The sequence below is a fragment of the Triturus cristatus genome, chromosome 2_1 (assembly GCF_964204655.1).
Source record: "Triturus cristatus chromosome 2_1, aTriCri1.1, whole genome shotgun sequence".
In the NCBI taxonomy this organism is placed as follows: domain Eukaryota; kingdom Metazoa; phylum Chordata; class Amphibia; order Caudata; family Salamandridae; genus Triturus; species Triturus cristatus.
Genome location: NC_140581.1, coordinates 89561297 through 89580851, shown reverse-complemented (window position 1 = coordinate 89580851; position 19555 = coordinate 89561297). Strand labels below are relative to the sequence as shown.

General features: G+C 44.4%; 1 protein-coding gene across 4 annotated transcripts in view; it reads left to right on the top strand.

Moving 5' to 3' along the window:
- The window catches only part of UNC13B (unc-13 homolog B), a 2660654-nt gene that overhangs the window by 434402 nt on the left and 2206697 nt on the right, over positions 1 to 19555 (top strand). For all 4 annotated transcript variants that reach the window (XM_085628130.1, XM_085628129.1, XM_085628128.1 and 1 more), the window contains exon 3: positions 842 to 941. In XM_085628130.1, the coding sequence (XP_085484256.1) occupies positions 842 to 941 (100 nt within the window). The remainder of the gene's footprint in view (positions 1 to 841; positions 942 to 19555) is intronic.

The following is a 19555-nucleotide window of genomic DNA, read 5'->3' as shown; positions in this document are numbered from 1 at the left end:
AATTCGCACCTTTTTATACATTTGGTACTTCTCACACTTGTGACAGGAAGATACTTTGTAGTGCTGGTGCTATAGTAGATGTGAAACTCCTAAGCATATAATGATGTAGGGGATCGGGATCTTCTGTGGATGTTCAAATCCAGCATTTAAAAAAAATTCAAACTACACCAAAAGGGGTCCCACCTCTTTTGAAGGAGTGAATGAGGAGGATCCCAATTATATTGGGATCGGAGGGTAAAGCGTCTTTCAAGAGGCGTGCTTTCAGTTTTCCTTGAGGTTAAGAAAAGCATATGTGATTGACCCTGTGTAGCTTCTTCATACCACAACAAAAGTCATAATTGAAGAATTCCAACAAAAAAAGATGAAACTCCCAAAACGAATATGGAATTTTCTTCAACTACAATGCCCATTCCCCTCTCTTGTGCTTTATTCTTATCCATGTTATACTGTTCAAATGAAGTCCACCTTCCTGTCAGTACTACATACTCTGAATGTTGTCTTAACCTGTATCATAAGGTATAGCTTGGCTCAGTGAAATTCTCTGCATGTGGTGGCTGCTCCTTTATGTATCCCTTTAACCCCCATACTTGTTGTATTTTTACTACTCAACTTCCATCATTACTTTGATCTTGAGATTTCTTATTCAGTAATTTAGTGCTGTGGTTTATGGCTGTTCGAGTACTTTTCATATTTATCTTATGTGTTTCTTTGAATTTTTTGTAACTATATATTAATTACAAAGTGCGTCTTTTATTAGCATACAATATCTCAAAAGTGCAACTTTTTATCCTCCATGTATCCCAGTATGTTTATTTTAAATTCTTTTCAATATTTCTTTCAGATAAGTTTAATACATATGTCACTTTGAAAGTACAAAATGTGAAAAGCACTACTGTTGCAGTGAGAGGAGGCCAACCATGTTGGGAGCAAGACTTCATGTTGTAAGTAATTTCTACAAAGTATAGTACAGACATACTGTCCGATAAGTACTTGACGCTTTACTTGTATTTTCGGTACATTTTTACACAAGGGTTAAAATGTTGGTTTCCACATTATCATATCTGTATGCCACTTATAGACTACAGCATTGTCTTCTGCAACAAACTCAGGTTAACAAGCACATATAGCTGTGCAGAAGACGCTGCTAATATGTTTAAGGTTCAAAATGTTCAAGTTATATTAGTTTGGTGACAATTACAAATCATGATACTACTGCAGTCATATAGCCCATGGGACTCTGTGCTGTGTGTCATTCTACATCAGTGCCGGCCAGCAGGGATTACAATTGAAGACACCATGATGAACTGAAGTTCAGTTTTAGGATTTCTTTTAAATAATGCTAAGGAAATTCTCAGTTGGAAATCTCTGTGTAATTCATTCCATACAATAGTAGCATGGGCAGAAAAGTAAAATTCTCCTTTGTTACTTGGTAAGCATTACAGATTTTCACTTGAGCACCAAAGGGTGTGCATGCCTGTTGGTAAGGTACTAAAGCATTTTGCAGGTACAAGGGGCCAAATTATTAGTGTAGTAATATGCAGGCAGTTTAGTTAAAATGTAATTCACTTCGACTTTGCAGTATTCTACTTCTCTCTGACATTCCTAAGAAAAAATGAGTCTCAGTGTTGCTGTCAGTGCCAATTGTAGCCTAGAAGAGGGGATTGTGTGGTGCACTGCATTTAGTATGTTTCAAAAATCGAGCCTACATTAAATTGCTCCTCCAACCATAAGAGCTCAATACATAGTGTTCAGCAGCTGACACATGGATTGAAGTTTGCATATTTGTTTAAACAGTGTTGTTCTACCTTCCTAATTTTCTGAGCCGCATCCAAAATAGAACCTACTTTCTTTCTTACTTTGGCTGCTGATTGAAAAAGTTCACTTAAAAAGCAGCAGATAGAGAGGGATGTTTGGGTGCACCTCTCTGTTTATTTCCAATCAGAACAACCTCCGTTTTAGAATAGTTAAGTCTGAGCCGGTTTTAATTCATTCAGGTCTGGACTGGCAAAAGGCATTTTGGAGGTCTTTGACAATCACAGAATCATTTGTATCATTGCCATAGGCATTCACCTTGAAAGACTACTAATGAAAATAAAGGGCCAAGATTGATATTGAGAATGCCTATGGACAGAAGGGATCCCACAATCTGATAAGAATGATCCAGGTTTTACCATCTTAGGTGGTTTGATAGAAATTACCTAAATCATGTTAAGGTATAGTATGAGGCATTTGCCAATGGGTACAACCTTTCCAAAATAGTTTGGTGACTTATAGTAACAAAAACCTCCATGAGGCTTAAAAGGACTGCAAGTGTCGTCCTTCTGTCCAGCTCAACATACCATTTCAAAAAGCCCAGAAGGTCGGTTTTGTTTCAGTTTCGGTAAGGCTCCTGATTTGTGAATGCAAGAATGTACATCTAGGAAAAATGTAATTTAAAACTCAGTGATTATTGCAAATATAGAACAGGCTGTCATAGGCGTACAGTTACTTAAAGCTGATGTGTAGTGTATTATTTATTTATTTTATTTTAGGAGGGGACTGTTTAATTACTTTTTGAGCCCGAGACATGAAAAAGATTTGTCATCTCCCGTGCTAGTGGTACTAATAAGATGAGATGCTCCTTTAATAGCCATGCCAGAATGGTCTCTGCTCAGGCATTTGTGGGTTTTAATTATGCAAGAACATAAAAGACTCCATCTGTTGTGACAAGGACACACTGAAAAGGAGAGCTCATGGGAATTGGAATAGGGTCTGAGTTAGGGTTTGGACTACCAGGTTATTTGGCAATGGCTCCTGCATAACATTCTCAGATAGTTCTAGTCGTATTATTGAGGTTTTTTTTTTTAAAGAAAGAATTAAGTGTGGCATTAAACGTCTGGGTTTGTGGGCAATTGTGTAAAGAAACCTTTTGGGGGAAGCAAGTTGTGGAAATTAAGTCTGCTAGAACATGATGGTATTTTAATTGATAGTTTTTCCAAATTAGTTGATATATGATGTTTCCCTAGATCAGGAAGAATGCCCCAGTTACACACTTCAATTTAATTTTTTTCCTTTTCAAATCCAAGTTGAACTAGGATCGTTGTGTTATTGAAATTTGAATTTGTGCAAAGACAGTAGAGGAAGGGTGTAGCGTTTCCAAGAATGTTTATCTGCATTAGAAAAGTTTTATTAGTGGTTGCATAACGAATGAATCGTATCTTTTTTTTTTTTATAATTCTTTTTATTAAGTCATTGGCATATACATACAGTACAAAGGATTTGGCAAGTGTGGTTATAATGGAGACAAACAGAACCTTCCAAGTGTTCGAAGACAACACTCGATCCCAACCAGTGCCGCTTCAATGCGGGGTTCCCCAGGGCTCATCCCTAAGCCCCACACTTTTTAATGTATATATGTCCCCTTTGGCTGAGATAGTAACCCCCTTCGGAGTCAAAATAGTTACTTACGCAGATGACACACAATTAATTGTGGCACTCAATCAGTCGGAACACTCCTCGACGAATCTGTGCACCTGCCTAAAAGAAGGAGATAGTTGGATGAGTGCTTCACACCTTAAACTCAACGACGAAAAAACGGAGCTCATGCTACTCGGGAACCAACCATCCTTCAACCCCAACTCGCTATGGCCCACTTGCATGGGACCAGCTCCTACAGCAAAAAAAAGAAATAAAAAGCCTTGGCATCTGGCTCGACCACGGGCTCACCTTCAGAACCCAAGCCAGAAAAACTGCTGCCACCTGTTATGGCCTCCTTCGAACTACACGTAAAATACTGCCCCTCCTACCCAACCACTCAAGAAAGCTCCTGATACAGTCGCTTGTTCTCTCCCGGCTGGATTAGGGTAATGCCTTGTATTTAGGCGCCCCCATATCGGTCGTCGCCAGGCTCCAAATGTTCCAGAACTCAGCAGCAAGACTTCTCACTAACACAAGCAAACACTGCTCAGCCAAGCCCGCCCTAAAAACACTTCACTGGCTCCCAATACAGGAGAGAATACATTTTAAAGCCCTATGCATTACACACACAAATATACAGGGCAAGGGCCCCCCGATCATCAAGAACCTGATCAAACCATACAAAGCCACCAGAAATCTGCGCTCAGACGATCTCTTCCTGACCGACACACCCAGAATCAAAAAGGCACGGACGGGCGGACGCCTCTTCTCATACAATGCGTCAAGGCTCTGGAACGCCTCCCTCTATTCATCCGCAAGGAACCCAATCACCTCACCTTCAGCAAACATCTGAAAACCTGGCTATTCCCGTAACCGCATCCTCCTCTATCCACACTCCGCAGCGCTGGGATGCTCCCGGGTAGCCATGCGCTATATAAAAGCCGCTTTCATTTCATTCATTTAATTTCATTTCATCATTAGTGACACATTACTTTCCATTGGAATCTATGGGGTAGGGGCATAATCAAAGTCGATGCTATGGGGTGGGCTACATATATTTCCCCAATAAGAGTTCCATGGGTCCCAAATTTTGGACCATATTTGGGGGCAACCTCGGGCTATATAGACTGTCTTTTCCCTGTGCATGCACCAATCAAGGTCTTCTGCGTGCCTCCGGACGGAGGGAGAGTGTCAGTATTTTGCTGATTACCTCATGTAATTTTGCTAGTAAGATTTGCTATGTGCTATGTAGATAAATGTGCCTAGCTGAGTGCATCCCCTCCTACAGTCCCCACCCCCTGATGTTCCCATATGTAGCAGTTGGGGCCCAGTGACCTAGACTCTGTGAAGGATTTTGACTGTATCATTCGCAGGCGTGCTGGAATCGCGACTATTCTAGGGAAGGATACCGCTTCCTGCCACTCCTCATCGCCCTTTTCAATAACGTCACTCACCCATTTTTCCCGTAGCGCGTGAAGGGGATTTTCCATATTATTTATCAGTTTTTTTATATATTAAGGATATGGTTTTCTCCGGTAAATGACCGTCAAGTATCCTGTCCTCAAGTGGAGAAGCGTCAGGAAGGGAGTACCCCACCGGAAGGAGTGATCGAAGTGCATGGCGCGCCTGTGCGTAGCGAAATCGCTCTGAGTCCGGTAACTCATATTGATGTTGAAGTGTAGCAAATTACTTCATGTCGCCCCTGTCCCAGAGGTCCCTGACACGCGAGATCCCAATAAGTTCCCACCTGTCAAATCCCTTTGATTTCCAAAGATCACCCAGCATTTGGGAGTCCCACAGCGGAGTTGCTAGAGTAAGTTTCTTCCCCCATCCGAGCGACCCATAGGCTGCATGCCAGACATCATTCGAATGTTTAGTGGGCCCCGTAAAGGGATATCTACCTGGTTTTGAATATAGCACCCAATTGTAGGTCACCCGGGGAGGAGCCACCTGTCCATAGTAAAGCCGGGGTTGTCTGGTTGGCCATATATGCCATGGTTATTCGCTGCTAGGTCTGTTGCCCAGTAATATTTCTTAATGTCCGGTAGGCTGATCCCACCATCGTACTAGTTGAGGGTAAGTTTATGTAATGCAATTTGCGGTTTTCCGTCCCACAGAAGATCTCGCTGGAGCCCCTCAATTTCTCTAAAGTAGGAGTTAGGGATGGGATCAAGTGAGTTCTGCAATGCATATAAAAACCGGGGTAACAACATCATTTTAAAAAGAGCTGCTTTGTCCAACAGCGAGAGAGGGAGCGTTTTCCAGCTCATTATGTCTCGTTTGAGTCTTTGCAGTGGTGGGACAAGGTTACGGGCATAGCGAAGCGTCTGATCCAGGGAGAAGAATATCCCTAGGTATTTAAAACCTACCTGCCAAATATATCATCTAAGTAGAGGGATATACGATCTTCCCATTCTGGGGACCAACGCAGTCCGCGTATGACTGGATCTTTCCGGATCCAAGCCGCAAGGGGTTCTAGGGCTAAAGTAAATAATAAGGGAGAGAGGGGGCATCCCTGGCGGGTCCCCCAACTAAGCTGAAAGGTTCCTGATTTTTTGTTATTGACTTCAACTTGCGCCATAAGTTCATGATATAGGAGGCGTACCCATTGTATAAAACCCGGTCCGAACCCCATCTTCGCGAGGGTCGCAAAGAGATAGGACCACTCTACAGTATTGAACGGCATCGTGGCATCCAGGGAGACAATTATTGCCTGCTCTTGAATAGTGGTCGCTCTACCCAGAATACAGTGGACTCTGTGTAGATTCACTGCCGTGTTTCTGTGTGGCATGAAGCCAGATTGATCCGGATGTATTAGGCCCCCTATTAGTTTCACTAATAGAATAGCAAGTAGTTTGGCCAGGTTTTTAGGTTCTGCGTTGAGGAGCGAAATAGGGCGATATGATGATTTAGGTTTAGGTTTACCTTCTTTGTGGATGGTAATAATGGTAGCTATTCTCTGGTCTATTGGCAATAAACCCCGCTCTCGACTATCCTCGTACATGGTCTTTAAGTATGGAGCCAGCTTGTCGGGTCTTAGTTTGTACAGTTCAATCGGAATACCGTTGGGACCCAATGCCTTGCCAGAGTGTAACGAACGTATTGCAAGTGCTATTTCGTCTGTAGTCAAGGTACAGTCAAGAAATTTACGGTCGTCAGCTGAAAGTGTGGGGAGAGATGTCTCTCACGAGCTCAGTAGAGTAGTCTTCAGTGTATGGGGCTACGGAGGTATAAACGGTGTGGAAGTGGTCTGCAAATTGGTTAACAATGTCTTGTGGGTCCGTTATGGGGGGGCATCCCCACACATCGAAGCTCAGGGACCAGCCTGCTGGCCCTCTCCTTTTTGTCAAGCCAAGCTATTAGCTTCCCTGCCTTGTCACCCAGGTCATAGATTCTGCCCAACTTGTCCCGTCCCAGAGATTTAGCTTTTCGGTCCCTAACGCCCTATAACTATCCTGTTTAAGGTGAAGTGTGTGGAGTGCCTCGGTGTAATGTTTGTTTCCAGGTCTTGTTCTAGTTGGTTAATCTCCGCCTTAGCGTCAGAAATATCTTTGCGTCTGTCCTTTTTCTCCCCTGATATCAACGATAGGGCTTGGCCACAGATCACTGTTTTAAAGGCTTCCCACAATGTTTGGGACGATTCCACCGTTCCCTCATTATCCTTGAAAAAGTCGTCAATGGATTTGATCAGATCTCTACGTATTTTCGGGTCCCGCAGATAACACGGGTTAATGGGGGCAATCCTGCCCACCTGTGCGCGGCTGAGGACTAAGTGAACCCATAGTGGGGAGTGATCAGAGATTCCCCTAGCTAAGTGTCTAATTTCATGGATACATGCAATTTGTAGTCCTGAGACTATAATGTAGTCCAGTCTGGAGAGACTGTCATGTGCGCCTGAATGGAACGTGTGTTGTATTTTATCTGGGTTGTATGTCCTCCATCCATCAACAAGTCCCGTGGCCTCGAGAAAGTCAGGCAGCCATCGGGATGACTGTCCAAGCACACGGGAGGGCGGGGGACGATCTAATGTGCCTGAGATTACAGAGTTGAAATCCCTCCCCAGTACTAGCAACCCATCCGGTAGTGCTAGTAAAATGGCACTAAGGTCTTTCAATGTGGTGGCCTGTAGACCAGGTGGAACATAGATTGACATGAGAGTAATGGTTTGGCCCTCCCAAGTACCCGTGACCCCAATGTATCTGACCCGATCGTCAATCCAAGTGGAAGTTACCGTTAAAGGTAATGAATTCCTGATCATAATATCCACTCTCCACGCAAACTAGATGTGAAGCCAGCGTGAGCTATCATTGTGTATCCCCACCTGGGCATTGCCTGGCATAAGTTACCAACCAAGTGTGTTTCTTGGAGCATGACAACATCAGGGGTAAGTCTTCTAATATGCTGGAGTACCACGCTACGTTTTATCTTGTTCCCAAGCCCGTTAACATTCCAACGTAATATTTTAGCATTCTTGTCCCACTGCGCACACATTGATTCCTAGATAGATTTCTGTGTCTTTTGCAATCAAGTCAGCCTGTACTGCCAATGAAAAAACCCCAACATTAATCGAACAATAACCCCCAACCCAATGTGATCCCCCAACCCAACTACCCTGCACTCTGGGGGAGGACATTCTGGCATTTTGGAGGATTACATCTCTGTCTCTAAAATTTCAAACTCTCGCCAGCAACGGATGCGAAGGGGCTCCCCGGTCTAGGACGACCCCCCGGGACTCTGTGCGCCCTTTCTCCAACAAAGAATTTACTGAGTACTTTTGGCTGCAGGTATTTCACAATGAGTTCTTCCACGAAGAGGTCCGGTGACTGTCCTTCCGCGTTTTCAGGGACCCCCAGTATGCGTATGTTGTTTCTCCTGAGGCGCCCTTCATAATCATCCAGTTTGTGCTCTGTAAATTTACGGAACGCTTGCAGCTCTTTCCCGTTTTCTTGAAGATGTGTCACGTCTTCCACGAGACTCGCCATGGTGATTTCCACCTGTCTTAATCTTCTCAGTGGCCTTGGTGAGCTCTGCCCGGATGAGGTTCATTTCAATTGAGAGGGTGTCCATTTTATGTTCCAAGGAGGTCCTGATCCCCGCGATAGCCTCCATGACATCTCGCAGAGTAAGCTCTTGGCTCTCCCCTCCAGGTTCACCCATGGACCTGTTTCTTGGATGTGGGTCTGGAGGTGTGTCTTTAGGGACTTTGTATCGGTCCAGTCTATTTGTTTGGACCGGTTTGGGACCCTTCAGGCCTGTTGTCTTGGACTTCTCTGAGCTTGCCATTTGGTGGGATACAGACCGCAGTGGATCAGACCCCCTCCTCCGCGAAGTGTGGCGTAGATCTAAGGGTGCGATTTGTAGTTCCTCAGATTTGGGCCCCCCCCGGCCAGCGGTCTAGTGTTGTCCGTCGGAGTGATCTCACCAAGCTGGCTAATACAGTCACATACGGCAAATTCTTGGAGCCCCACTAATATGCAGTCTCAGACCCACAGGGGGTTTCACACGCAAGGGAGGCTCAACGGGAGGAGAACACGTCCCGCCCTCCCCGGGGTCTTGTAGTCTGGGGGGGGTATATGCGTCGTCTAATGAAACGTATCTTGATGTAGAACTGTAGAGTAGATTGTTTTCAGATTTGAACAAAGAGCAAAGTTATAGTGAGTGTATCTATATAAAGTGGTAAGAAAGCATGCCCTTAGAAGTGTTTGGGACCTATGATAAGAGAAAAGCCAAGGTGTAGCACGGATGAGTGAAAGCGTTGATGTATTCAACTTTTCTCATAGTTCACATGTTTATCATTTAGGGCAGCGAAGATGAATGTCTTAAAAATTGTTAATCTGCTTAAGGGGATCTTGGATCTGATGATTTTCTGGGTGGTTTGTAAATCAGCACTATTGTGACGATTTGAGTGGGAAGGCTTCTTTCTGATCTTCACTTAGGGACAGCATGAAGAAGTTTTAAAATCTGCCATCGCAGCACAAAACCCATTGAGAAATCTCGTTAGAGAATGGAATATCCTGAGGGAGCTGGAGAGGAAAGAATAGCTGCACAGTCAGTTGCTAACCATGTGTTTGTCACAAACACAGTGCCGTCATAATGAGCATGACTGAGCAAATCAAGACAGAAGTAAATCCATCCAGAGATGTGTAGTTATTTCGACAGGCAAGTCAGGTAGTTTAGTGTGTAGGGCCTCTCATAAAGTGTTTGATCATTTTCAGATTATTTTTTTTTAAATATCAGCATTGTCTAAAAGTGTTGGTTGAAATACAGGGCCATTTCGAATTAAGAAAGTATGCCCTGCAAAGTACAAAGGTTTCATTCAGTAAGTAGATCATCATGCAAATTTTTGTAAGGAATCTTCCGACACAGCGTAGATTTAAGATCTTTAGTGAGTTGATGGCATAAAAAGATAACACACCAGAAACTCAGGAGTGGTACCGTGTACACTTGCAGATGACGATAACTGTCATTGGAATCAGCTGGCATTCTAGATTGCCAGCTGATTTCATCACAATGCACGAGCATGGGGAGATAGGAACGGAGACCTAGGGGTAACAATTCTAAGAAAGGCAAGAGTGAATTACAACACAAGACCTCTCCTTCCCAATGAAAGGGAGAAAGAGGAGCTGAACAGAATAATATACAATGAAAAGGGGTACAGAGGGAGTGACCCCTAATCACATACCAAGTCTATTAACGTGCTGGGTTTAACAATGACCCGTCCAAACTTGCCCATACCACCGCCCTCGGTTACAGAATCACTAGCGGGATCCCCTCTTCTTCTGGCGAGCTGGAACTACTCATACATGGTACATCACTAGAATCACTATTACCAAGAGCAAGTTGTTCACCCAGTGTATCGTTATGCCCCTGGGTAGAGCGGACGCTGACTTCTCCAAGCTGGGAATGCATGGAGGTATTGTTACCTTCTTCATCTGATCCTAACTCATCTTCATGCATCCAATCATAGTTTTGTTTCTTGCGCACAAGGTCACGTACAGCACGCTGAGCCTGAGTTGCATGAGCATGAAATTCACCACTCTCGCCCAAGCTATCCGTAACTTTCTCGCACAGAGAGCGCAGAAACATGCCAGACTTTGCCATCACTAAGTAGAGCAGAATTAGAGAATATCTTTTCAACAACAAGGGGTTGGGAATAGCGATTCTGACTTTTTTCAATGAACCCGCTCTTCTTGACCCTCACTCGATCCCCCACCTTGAGACTTAAAGGTTGCACATATGCTTAGAGTCACATTGCTTCTTGCAATCACTCAATTCAGGAGGGACAACCTTTCCTTGCCTCAAAATTAGTCCGCTTTCTACTGACAACTCGTGTCTCCGTTCCCAGTATGTTCTTAACTCTTTTCTAACAGTTTTCTTGCTCGGCCAACAACCAAGAATCAGTTTGCTTACATCTTGTAAAATGTCATTCTGTTCAGATGCTTTTACCCACATCTCTCTGGAAATGCTGGGAAATTCTTCTGTGATGCTGGTTACACAGAATTCTTCTTCCTTACATTCAACATCACCACAGTCTGGGAGAGGTAAGCGGCTGAGAAAATCTGCCACCACATTCTTAACACCAGGCAAATACTGCACCTCGTAATTGAAGTCCCAACAATGTTACTGACATGCGTGCAAGTCTAGGTGATGCGGCATACAACCCTTTTGTGGTAAGTACTCTGGTGAGGGGTTCGTGGTCACTGCGTAGAAAAAATGTTTTCCCCCAAATGTACTGGTTGAAGTGTTCCATGCCCCATTCACCTGCTAGTGCTTCATGCTCTATAACCGAGTACCTTTCCTCAGTAGGGGTTAATGAGAGCGAAGCAATAGCAATGGTGACCTCTCCACCTATTTCATTTTTTTGCGTAAGAATGGTTCCTATACCTCTCCCGCTGGCATCGGTAGTGACCACACTAGCAAGTTCGGGATCAAAACCATGCAATGGAGGAGCATCACAGATTTCCTCTTTGAGTATGTTGAATGTTTTTTTACAACAAGGTGACCATTCAAACGTGTTTTTTGACTTCATCAATTGTCTGATGTCATATGTTTTTGAAGAGAAATTCCTCACAAACTTGGAATAAAATGTTCTCGACTCATCTTTGTTCTTTGGCACAGGAGCATCTCGAATAGCATTCAATAACTCTCTCTTAGGCTTGATACCATTCTGCGTGATTTCATGACCTAGGTACGTGACTTTCCTCACAGCAAATCTGAGTTTACTATACTCGGCAGTCATACCACAATTTTGCAGTGTATTAAGAACTTGGAATAACCTCTGGTCATGGTCTTTCTTGTTCTTGCCCATCACCAAAATCTTGGAAGATGAGCACGTTCCTGAAACCCTTGAAAATTTAATGCATTAGTCTCTGGAACAAGGCTGCCGCCGAGGCCAGTCCAAAGGGAACTCTTTTAAATCTATAACAACCGAAGGGTGAGATGAATGTTGTGAGGCACTTTCTGTCTGGGTGTAACAAAACCTGATGGTAAGCCGCTGTTCGGTCGATGGTGGAACACACTTTCATGTCTTTGGTAAGTGCAAGCATTTAATTTATCTTAGGGAGAGGGTGTTGATCTACTAGAATTCTCTTATTGAGGTCTCGTAAGTCAATGAATAACCTCAACTTACCATTGGACTTCCAGGCCACGTCCAAGGGCGCAACCCTTTCGGAAGATTCTGTAGGTTCAATGATACCAGCATTTAGTAAGCCACCCAGTTGTGTATTGACTTCTTCTCTTAGGGAGAAAGGAATATGTCTGACCTTGTGGACGCTTGGTACAGCATTGGCTTTAAGCTGGATTTTGTGCTAAAACCCTTTTAATTTTCCAATGGTACCACTGAATACTTTAGGAAACTTTCTAGAAATGACTGACCTAAAATCATCTTCTGGTTTTGTCAACAACACAGGTTAGGGACTGTTGGGATTAAGTGTTATGCCCAATTTGCATTTGTCTTTCCATCCCAATACAGAGGGTCCAGTGGAAGAAACGTACAGTTTGCTCATGGTTTCTCTGTTTTTGAATACAAATTTAAAGTTTCCAGTATTCTACCAACTCAATGGGTTCCCCTGGGAATTTTTTTAAAGTGATATTGGGTAAGTCAAGATCTTGACCTAGAACATGCACGAACTTCTCAGCCCACACGTCTTTGTTGACAATAGTGTATGGTGATCTTAAATCGGCAACAATTGAAATACTCACATCAGCTATGGCTATTACGCACATGGGTTTCTTCTTTTTTTGCCGAGTTTTATATAGCGCAAACTTGACCCGAATCCAATCAGGTATCAGAGCGCTTTACATAGCACCAGTTACGTTACAGGAGGACCCACATTCATTTATTTATTTTTTTTGGTTGGGCACGGGGAGATTAAGTAATTTGCCCAGAATCACAGGATGTTCAGCGTCATTACCGAGACTCAAACCCAGTTTCCCGGGTCCGAGGTCGAGCGCCCTAGCCGTTAGGTCAACTCCTCTCCCCTTCTTGTTTCCCTTCTCATTGATACTTGTATTAGAGGCATGTGCATCTATTACATTAAGCACACACAAGTTACATTCAGCTTCATCAGACGAACCAGAATTGTTTTCTGCGTTCTGCTCAATCATTTTAACTCTACCATTCGGTTTTCTCTGCCATACTTTCTGGAAATGTCCGATAATACCACACTTAGTACACTTCGGATTACGTGGCTTTCTAGAATGCCAGCTGATTACATCACAATGCACGAACGTGGGGAGAGAGGAACAGAGAACAAGGGGGAACAATTCTTAGGGAAAGGCAAGCGTGAAATACAACACAACACTTTTCTAAATAAGCACAATATTTCCCCTACGTCAGATGTTTTTTAAGCTTGTGTATGTCGAACAAGCTTTGAGATTTTTGGATAAGTTATAGATCGAGAAACGTTGGGAGAGGAAAGAAACTGGTTTTTGGGTCATTGTTCCTCATTTTCTTGTAGTACAGTTGGAATAAAATCATTACCCTTTCATTTTGCTTAATGTGTTTAGCATTTAAACCAGTTGGACACTTTCTAAATCTGATAAACCTACACCTTTCCCGTAGTAGTTCATTGAACCCTGAATTAGGTTTCTGCAAGTTTCTCACATAACGTTTGTATGAGTTTGTGGAACTACGGACTTTGTGGGTTATACCATGGCCACCAGTGTCGTGATCAGGCATCACGTCTGGATGCTCGCTATGTGATTTTCTGGTGTCATCAGGCATTCCCTATGGGGATGCTGTTTGACGATAAAAGATTTTCTAATTAAAAAGCACGGCCGTCCTACATCCCGCTCTTTGTGGATTATTCTCTGCGGCCTGTGAATTCCATCAGCAATACCAGAAATTCAGAGGATTCTCTCGGGGTCTAATCTGTTGCCAGAGGCAACCCTCACAACCCATACAATATGTTATGTCATCATTTTTATAGAGCGCACAGCTGCCCCAGCAACAGGGCGTCCCTGTGCTAGAATGCAATAGCCAGCACAACCCTTTCACAGCTCAAGAGGGCATAGTGGTGTCAGCAGGGCCCATGTGCAAGAATATTAGTCCTCCTCCTACCCGCAGAAGTACTGACCAATATGCTTTTATTCCTTCACCAGAGGTCTTGTGTGGCCTGTATAGGGCAAAATTCATTTTTCCTGCCTGTTTGTTATGCTATAAGTTTAGACCAGTTGAGTACTGCAGATTGTTCAGCATGGTTATGGTCTTCCCTTGGCATCAGCCTTCCTCATCTTTCACTTCTTCCGCTTTCATCTGTTCACACTTCGGCAGGTTACATCTCCGTGTTGCCACAGAAAGTTCAGTCTCTGCAGGCCAGATTGGCCATAGAGAGGGTAAGTAAGGTAAAGTAAACTTTATTGTTTAGTTAGTTAAAACCATAACAATTTACAAATAAAACAGTTATTAAAAGGATAAAAGGAGCACTAAAGTTAGCCATAGCAAAGGTAAGGTTATATGGTGAATGAGGAAGCCATATTTACGATCTATGTTTAAGGGTCTAAAAATCCAGTGACATGCCCGATCTTTTTTGGACAGTAAGTAAAACAAATAAAGTGCAAAGCGCAGGTGTTGATACCCCAGGGGGTGGAGGAGGGGGGATAAAAATGTGCAGGGTTGGGCCTGAGCAAAAAGTATGTTGGGCAATTGGGGTGAGGAAAGGGTGCCGCTTTCATTTTAGTGTGTTATGCATTACCGGAGAGACTCTTGCAGCGCCATATCCTACTTCTGGATCACACCATGAAATAGTCCGTTATCAGTTTTTGAGCAAAGGTGGCGGGTTGCGAGGTGCAGGGCGGGGTTGAAGTAGGTCTTCAAGCTTCTTGACATATTTACAGCATCTCAATAGGGTTCGTGTGTCAGTGACGGAGAAGCACAGTGACAATGCCTCCAAGCATGAGTGGATTTCCTTCTTTAAATGAATTGGTATAAGGGGAGAGCTCCGTGGGACTTCGAGTGTGGGACAACAGCACAGAAGGTGGAGCCATGATTATTTCTTTAAATCTGCAGGCCCCCTCCTTTCCCGAAGGGGACTAATGGTTGGAGTCGGCCACTGTTAGGCCTAGAAAGCACATAAGTAAGTTGTCTCTGCGGACCCATCTGTTTATACCTTCTGAGAGGTATGGTTGTGACTTCCTCGGTAGGTAGGAATCATTCAGGGAGGATAGGATAGTTGAGGTCTTTAAGGAGCGGTTATCCAGCCGATGTGAGGTTAATTTCAGCTGCCTGTTGATTAGCCTTTTCCAGGCTGTGTAAGGGATAACGTCCGAGTAGAGGTTATAGCTTTTTGAACTTGTCGGTGCCAGGGATTCCCAAGGCTCTCAAATATATCTTTTAAGCATGCTTTAAGTGTGTTCTCCTGTGCTTTTAGGACCCTTATTTAGAATTTCAGGGTGTCAGCCTCGCGGGTGAGGGATTGTCTCGGAAGGCCAAGTTCCAACCGTACTCACAAAGAATTTCCCCAGGTCAGCTGTGTTTAGGTTGAAAAGGAGGAAGCTAGGACGCAGCCCTGCTTCAGGCCGCCATTGGTTGTGATTTTAGAGGATATAGTTGTGGGGCCCGTTCTCACTCGTACTCAGGAATGTGAGTGCAGAGAGATGATGGCCTGAGCAGCCGCCGGGGAAACTTCCATGCATCTTATTTTTCTCCAAAGTGTTTTGCGGTCCACCTTATCTAATGCGCAACTGTAATCAATGAAACAGCTGTAAAGAGGAGGATTGCTTTTTTGGGCTGCGCAATGACTCAATATGGCAAGTGCAGTGATATTATCGATTGTTGAGGCAGCAGCGCGGCACCCGGTTTGTAAGTAAGGCAAGATGTTATTTTCGTGACCCATTCCTTTAGCTGTTTGAGAAGAGACCGAGCGTAGGCTTTGGCCTCTAGGTCCAGGAGGGCTATAAGTCAGTAATTAGATGGAATAGTCGGGTCTCCTTTTTTTGAAGATTGGGCATAGGATGGAGCCCTTCCTTGACTCTGGTATCTGTGCAGCAATGTAGGCTTGGTTGAAAAGGGGTGTTAACACCTTAGCCCAGTCCTCCTGGGTGCATTTGTATAAGCTGGCTGTGAGGCCATCGGAGCCTGGAGCTCCCATCGTTTGTTATGGCTTTTATGTATTTGCAGACCTGGGCCTGCGTGGCCAGAGCTTGAATTTCCTCAGGTGTATGGTCTGCAGTGCCCCAGCCAGGAGCGTCGCTAGTGCCTAGAGGCAGGCTCTTGTAGAGAGGTTGTCGGAAGTGGGTAAAGGCAGGGGGTGTTTTTCCTATTTTTTGTTTTGTATTTTCTTACCCAAAAAGAACAGAGGAGTCAGGCCAGTTTTAGACCTCCAGCTTCTGAGCACCTTCAAGTTGTGGCTCTTGGCCCATGTATTTTCTGGTTTGGCTCCAGGGGACTAGATGGTGTTAACTGACTTGAAGGATGCAGAATTGCAGTCCCACAGAGGCTTTGTGCGGATCGTGGTAGGATTAGAACGCCCTAGTAGACTTATTTCACAGGAATTGGGACTCAAGTCTCATTAATGCTTTCACATCCCTACCTCTCCTGCTCAGAGTGCTAAAGTTGGTCAGAATAGATTGGGCTATTCTGATAAACCCAAATTGGGGCAGGAGAGTGCCGTACTCTGATTTTGTGAGTCTGAGCATCTGCCCGCCAATCCTCTTCTCTGTTCTAGAAGACATTCTGTCTCAGCAACAGGGAAGGGTCCTCCACTTGAATCTATACATATACCTCCATTCCTGGCTGTTGAACTCCACCAATTGAATGGGTTCAGTCTGCCAGTGGAAGCAGTGGATGTTATTCTTGGAGATAGGCACCCACTTAACAATTCCATTTATTCTGGTCGTTGGGTGAAATTATGGCCTGATGCGGAGACTGTCAAGGTGTCATCTCTTGGCAAATCAGGCGCCCATCAAGATTCTGCAGTTTAAACTGATGTTAGAGGTTACTCTTTGCCATTTTCTCCCTTGTGTTTGCATAACCAACCTTCCTGTATTATTCAGGAGACTGCTTGTGATGTGAGGCTCAAAGACCTGTTCCCTCCTGCACCCTTCATTGTTCTCGATGGGCGTGCCCATGAACCTGTGCACAGGTCACAAAGACTGTTGAAAAGTAGGATGATATTCCTCATTACAGAGACTTTGTGCACCAGGTCATTGAGCTGCAGGAGTTGTCAATGCAGCCCCTGTATACCACCTTTTTCTGAACAAATTGGTGCTGCAAACACAAGTCTCCTTTCAGCCAAAGGTGGTGTCCCCTCCCCCCCCCACCCACTCTGAACTTTACTGCCAAAAACAGGTTCAACGGGACGTCATCCAACGCATATCTGACTTTGCCAGATACAGCCTACAGACTTGCCCTGTTGGACAGTTTCTACTTCAGAAAAAAAGACTACGCATGAAGGTAATCTTTGGCCGGAGTGACCGTCTTGGCTTAGCTGGCCTCTGAAGCATCAGGTTTGGCCTCAACTTGCACCAAGGTCCCTATCCACATATCCTATGCGGTTTCTTTGTGCTTTTATTTAGCTTTACAATTTTTTAATTCATATCTCTGTTCCCCCAAATTGATTTTAATTATATCTGTTAGAGACATCTAGCCGCAGATTCCTCACCTTTGTATTTCCCAGGTGTCAGACTGGATCTGGAAGATTTTTCTTCGAGTGATATCCCTGAGCTGGTAGGTAGCATCCGCACCAAAATGACGTCCGTGTCACCTATAAAGGCACCACCTTGGCGTGCTGACGTCCGTTCTTTTCTTTCTGCGCCACCCAGCGAAGATCTGTGAAGCGAGCTACCCTCTGTCACTTTTTTCGATGTTTTGTCGACCCCCTTTTTGGTGTGTAGGTTTTTCCACTATATCCCAAACAAACTTCTGCTTTCAAACCGTGCGGCTCATTATACAAAAAGCCCTTGGTATGACTCTCACTTCAAAATCTTTTATACAGGTTTTCAGGGTACACTTCATCTATGTCTAAGATAGTGCTATCCCTAGTATCCATCTAAAGAGACATCCCTGTGTCTGAGTACTATAAAGACAATGAAGAGAAAACAGGTGCGGTGCCAAAGGAGATATAGAGAGCAGCTATATAACACCCTAACAGGAAAAGCATAGGGAGTATCTCCGGTAAGCAACCACCAGGGAGGATTGGCAGGTTCTCACCAATTTGCTCACTATACCATCATTAGCAACTCTAATATGCAAGCGAAGGAACCAACACCCCAGTAGGTGTAGAAGAATGTTATGTGTCTGTTAAAACCTTCTTGTATTGTATGAACCACACATCTTAAAAGAAAAAGTAAAAAATGAGTTGCAAAGCACTAAGCTTTCGTCTTCAAATGCCCGCACTCATGATTAAAAACAGAGTGTCATATTTAGACCATATTAAATTGAACGGCTGACGTTTCATTGCCATTACATATTCCCTGGCAATTTCTTCAGGGCAGGACGACCTTGTATTACCCATACGTGCACCAGACCAAATTGCCACCGGGTGAGTGCCAACCAGTGGACCACAGGGGAAGCAACTGTAGTATTTCAAGGACAACTTTGTGTATCAAAATCTGTTGTTCCGCCGGTGTCTGCATCTCCAAGTTCAAAGCGAAACAGTGCTGCGCTTATCACCATGCAAAAATAACAATTGATGGACAGAATGTAGAACAATGTCATACATTCACCCTAGTACAGAGATCTGGCCCTAAATCCATCGTTTTTTTGCTCACCATGCCGTTCCAGTTTGAACCCAGCCATATGCAAATCAGTCTTGACCCTGTGCCTCATGGGAACAGTCCAGACCGAACTGCCAAGCCAGGTCCTCCCTGGACTGGAAACAAGCATCCTAGGACCGGTTTCTGGCATTTCAGCCGTCTTCAGCCAGGCTTGCTTGATTTTCAGTGGCATGGAGAGCAAGGGACCCACGTCTGGGCATACCCTTTCCACTCGGGGTGACAAATGCAAAAATAACAATTGATGGACAGAATGTAGAACAATGTCATACATTCACCCCAGTACAGAGATCTGGGCCTAAATCCATCGTTTTTTTGCTCACCATGCCGTTCCAGTTTGAACCCAGCCATATGCAAATCAGTCTTGACCCTGTGCCTCATGGGAACAGTCCAGACCGAACTGCCAAGCCAGGTCCTCCCTGGACTGGAAACAAGCATCCTAGGACCGGTTTCTGGCATTTCAGCCGTCTTCAGCCAGGCTTGCTTGATTTTCAGTGGCATGGAGAGCAAGGGACCCACGTCTGGGCATACCCTTTCCACTCGGGGTGACAAATGCAAAAATAACAATTGATGGACAGAATGTAGAACAATGTCATACATTCACCCCAGTACAGAGATCTGGGCCTAAATCCATCGTTTTTTTGCTCACCATGCCGTTCCAGTTTGAACCCAGCCATATGCAAATCAGTCTTGACCCTGTGCCTCATGGGAACAGTCCAGACCGAACTGCCAAGCCAGGTCCTCCCTGGACTGGAAACAAGCATCCTAGGACCGGTTTCTGGCATTTCAGCCGTCTTCAGCCAGGCTTGCTTGATTTTCAGTGGCATGGAGAGCAAGGGACCCACGTCAGGGCATACCCTTTCCACTCGGGGTGACAAATGCAAAAATAACAATTGATGGACAGAATGTAGAACAATGTCATACATTCACCCCAGTACAGAGATCT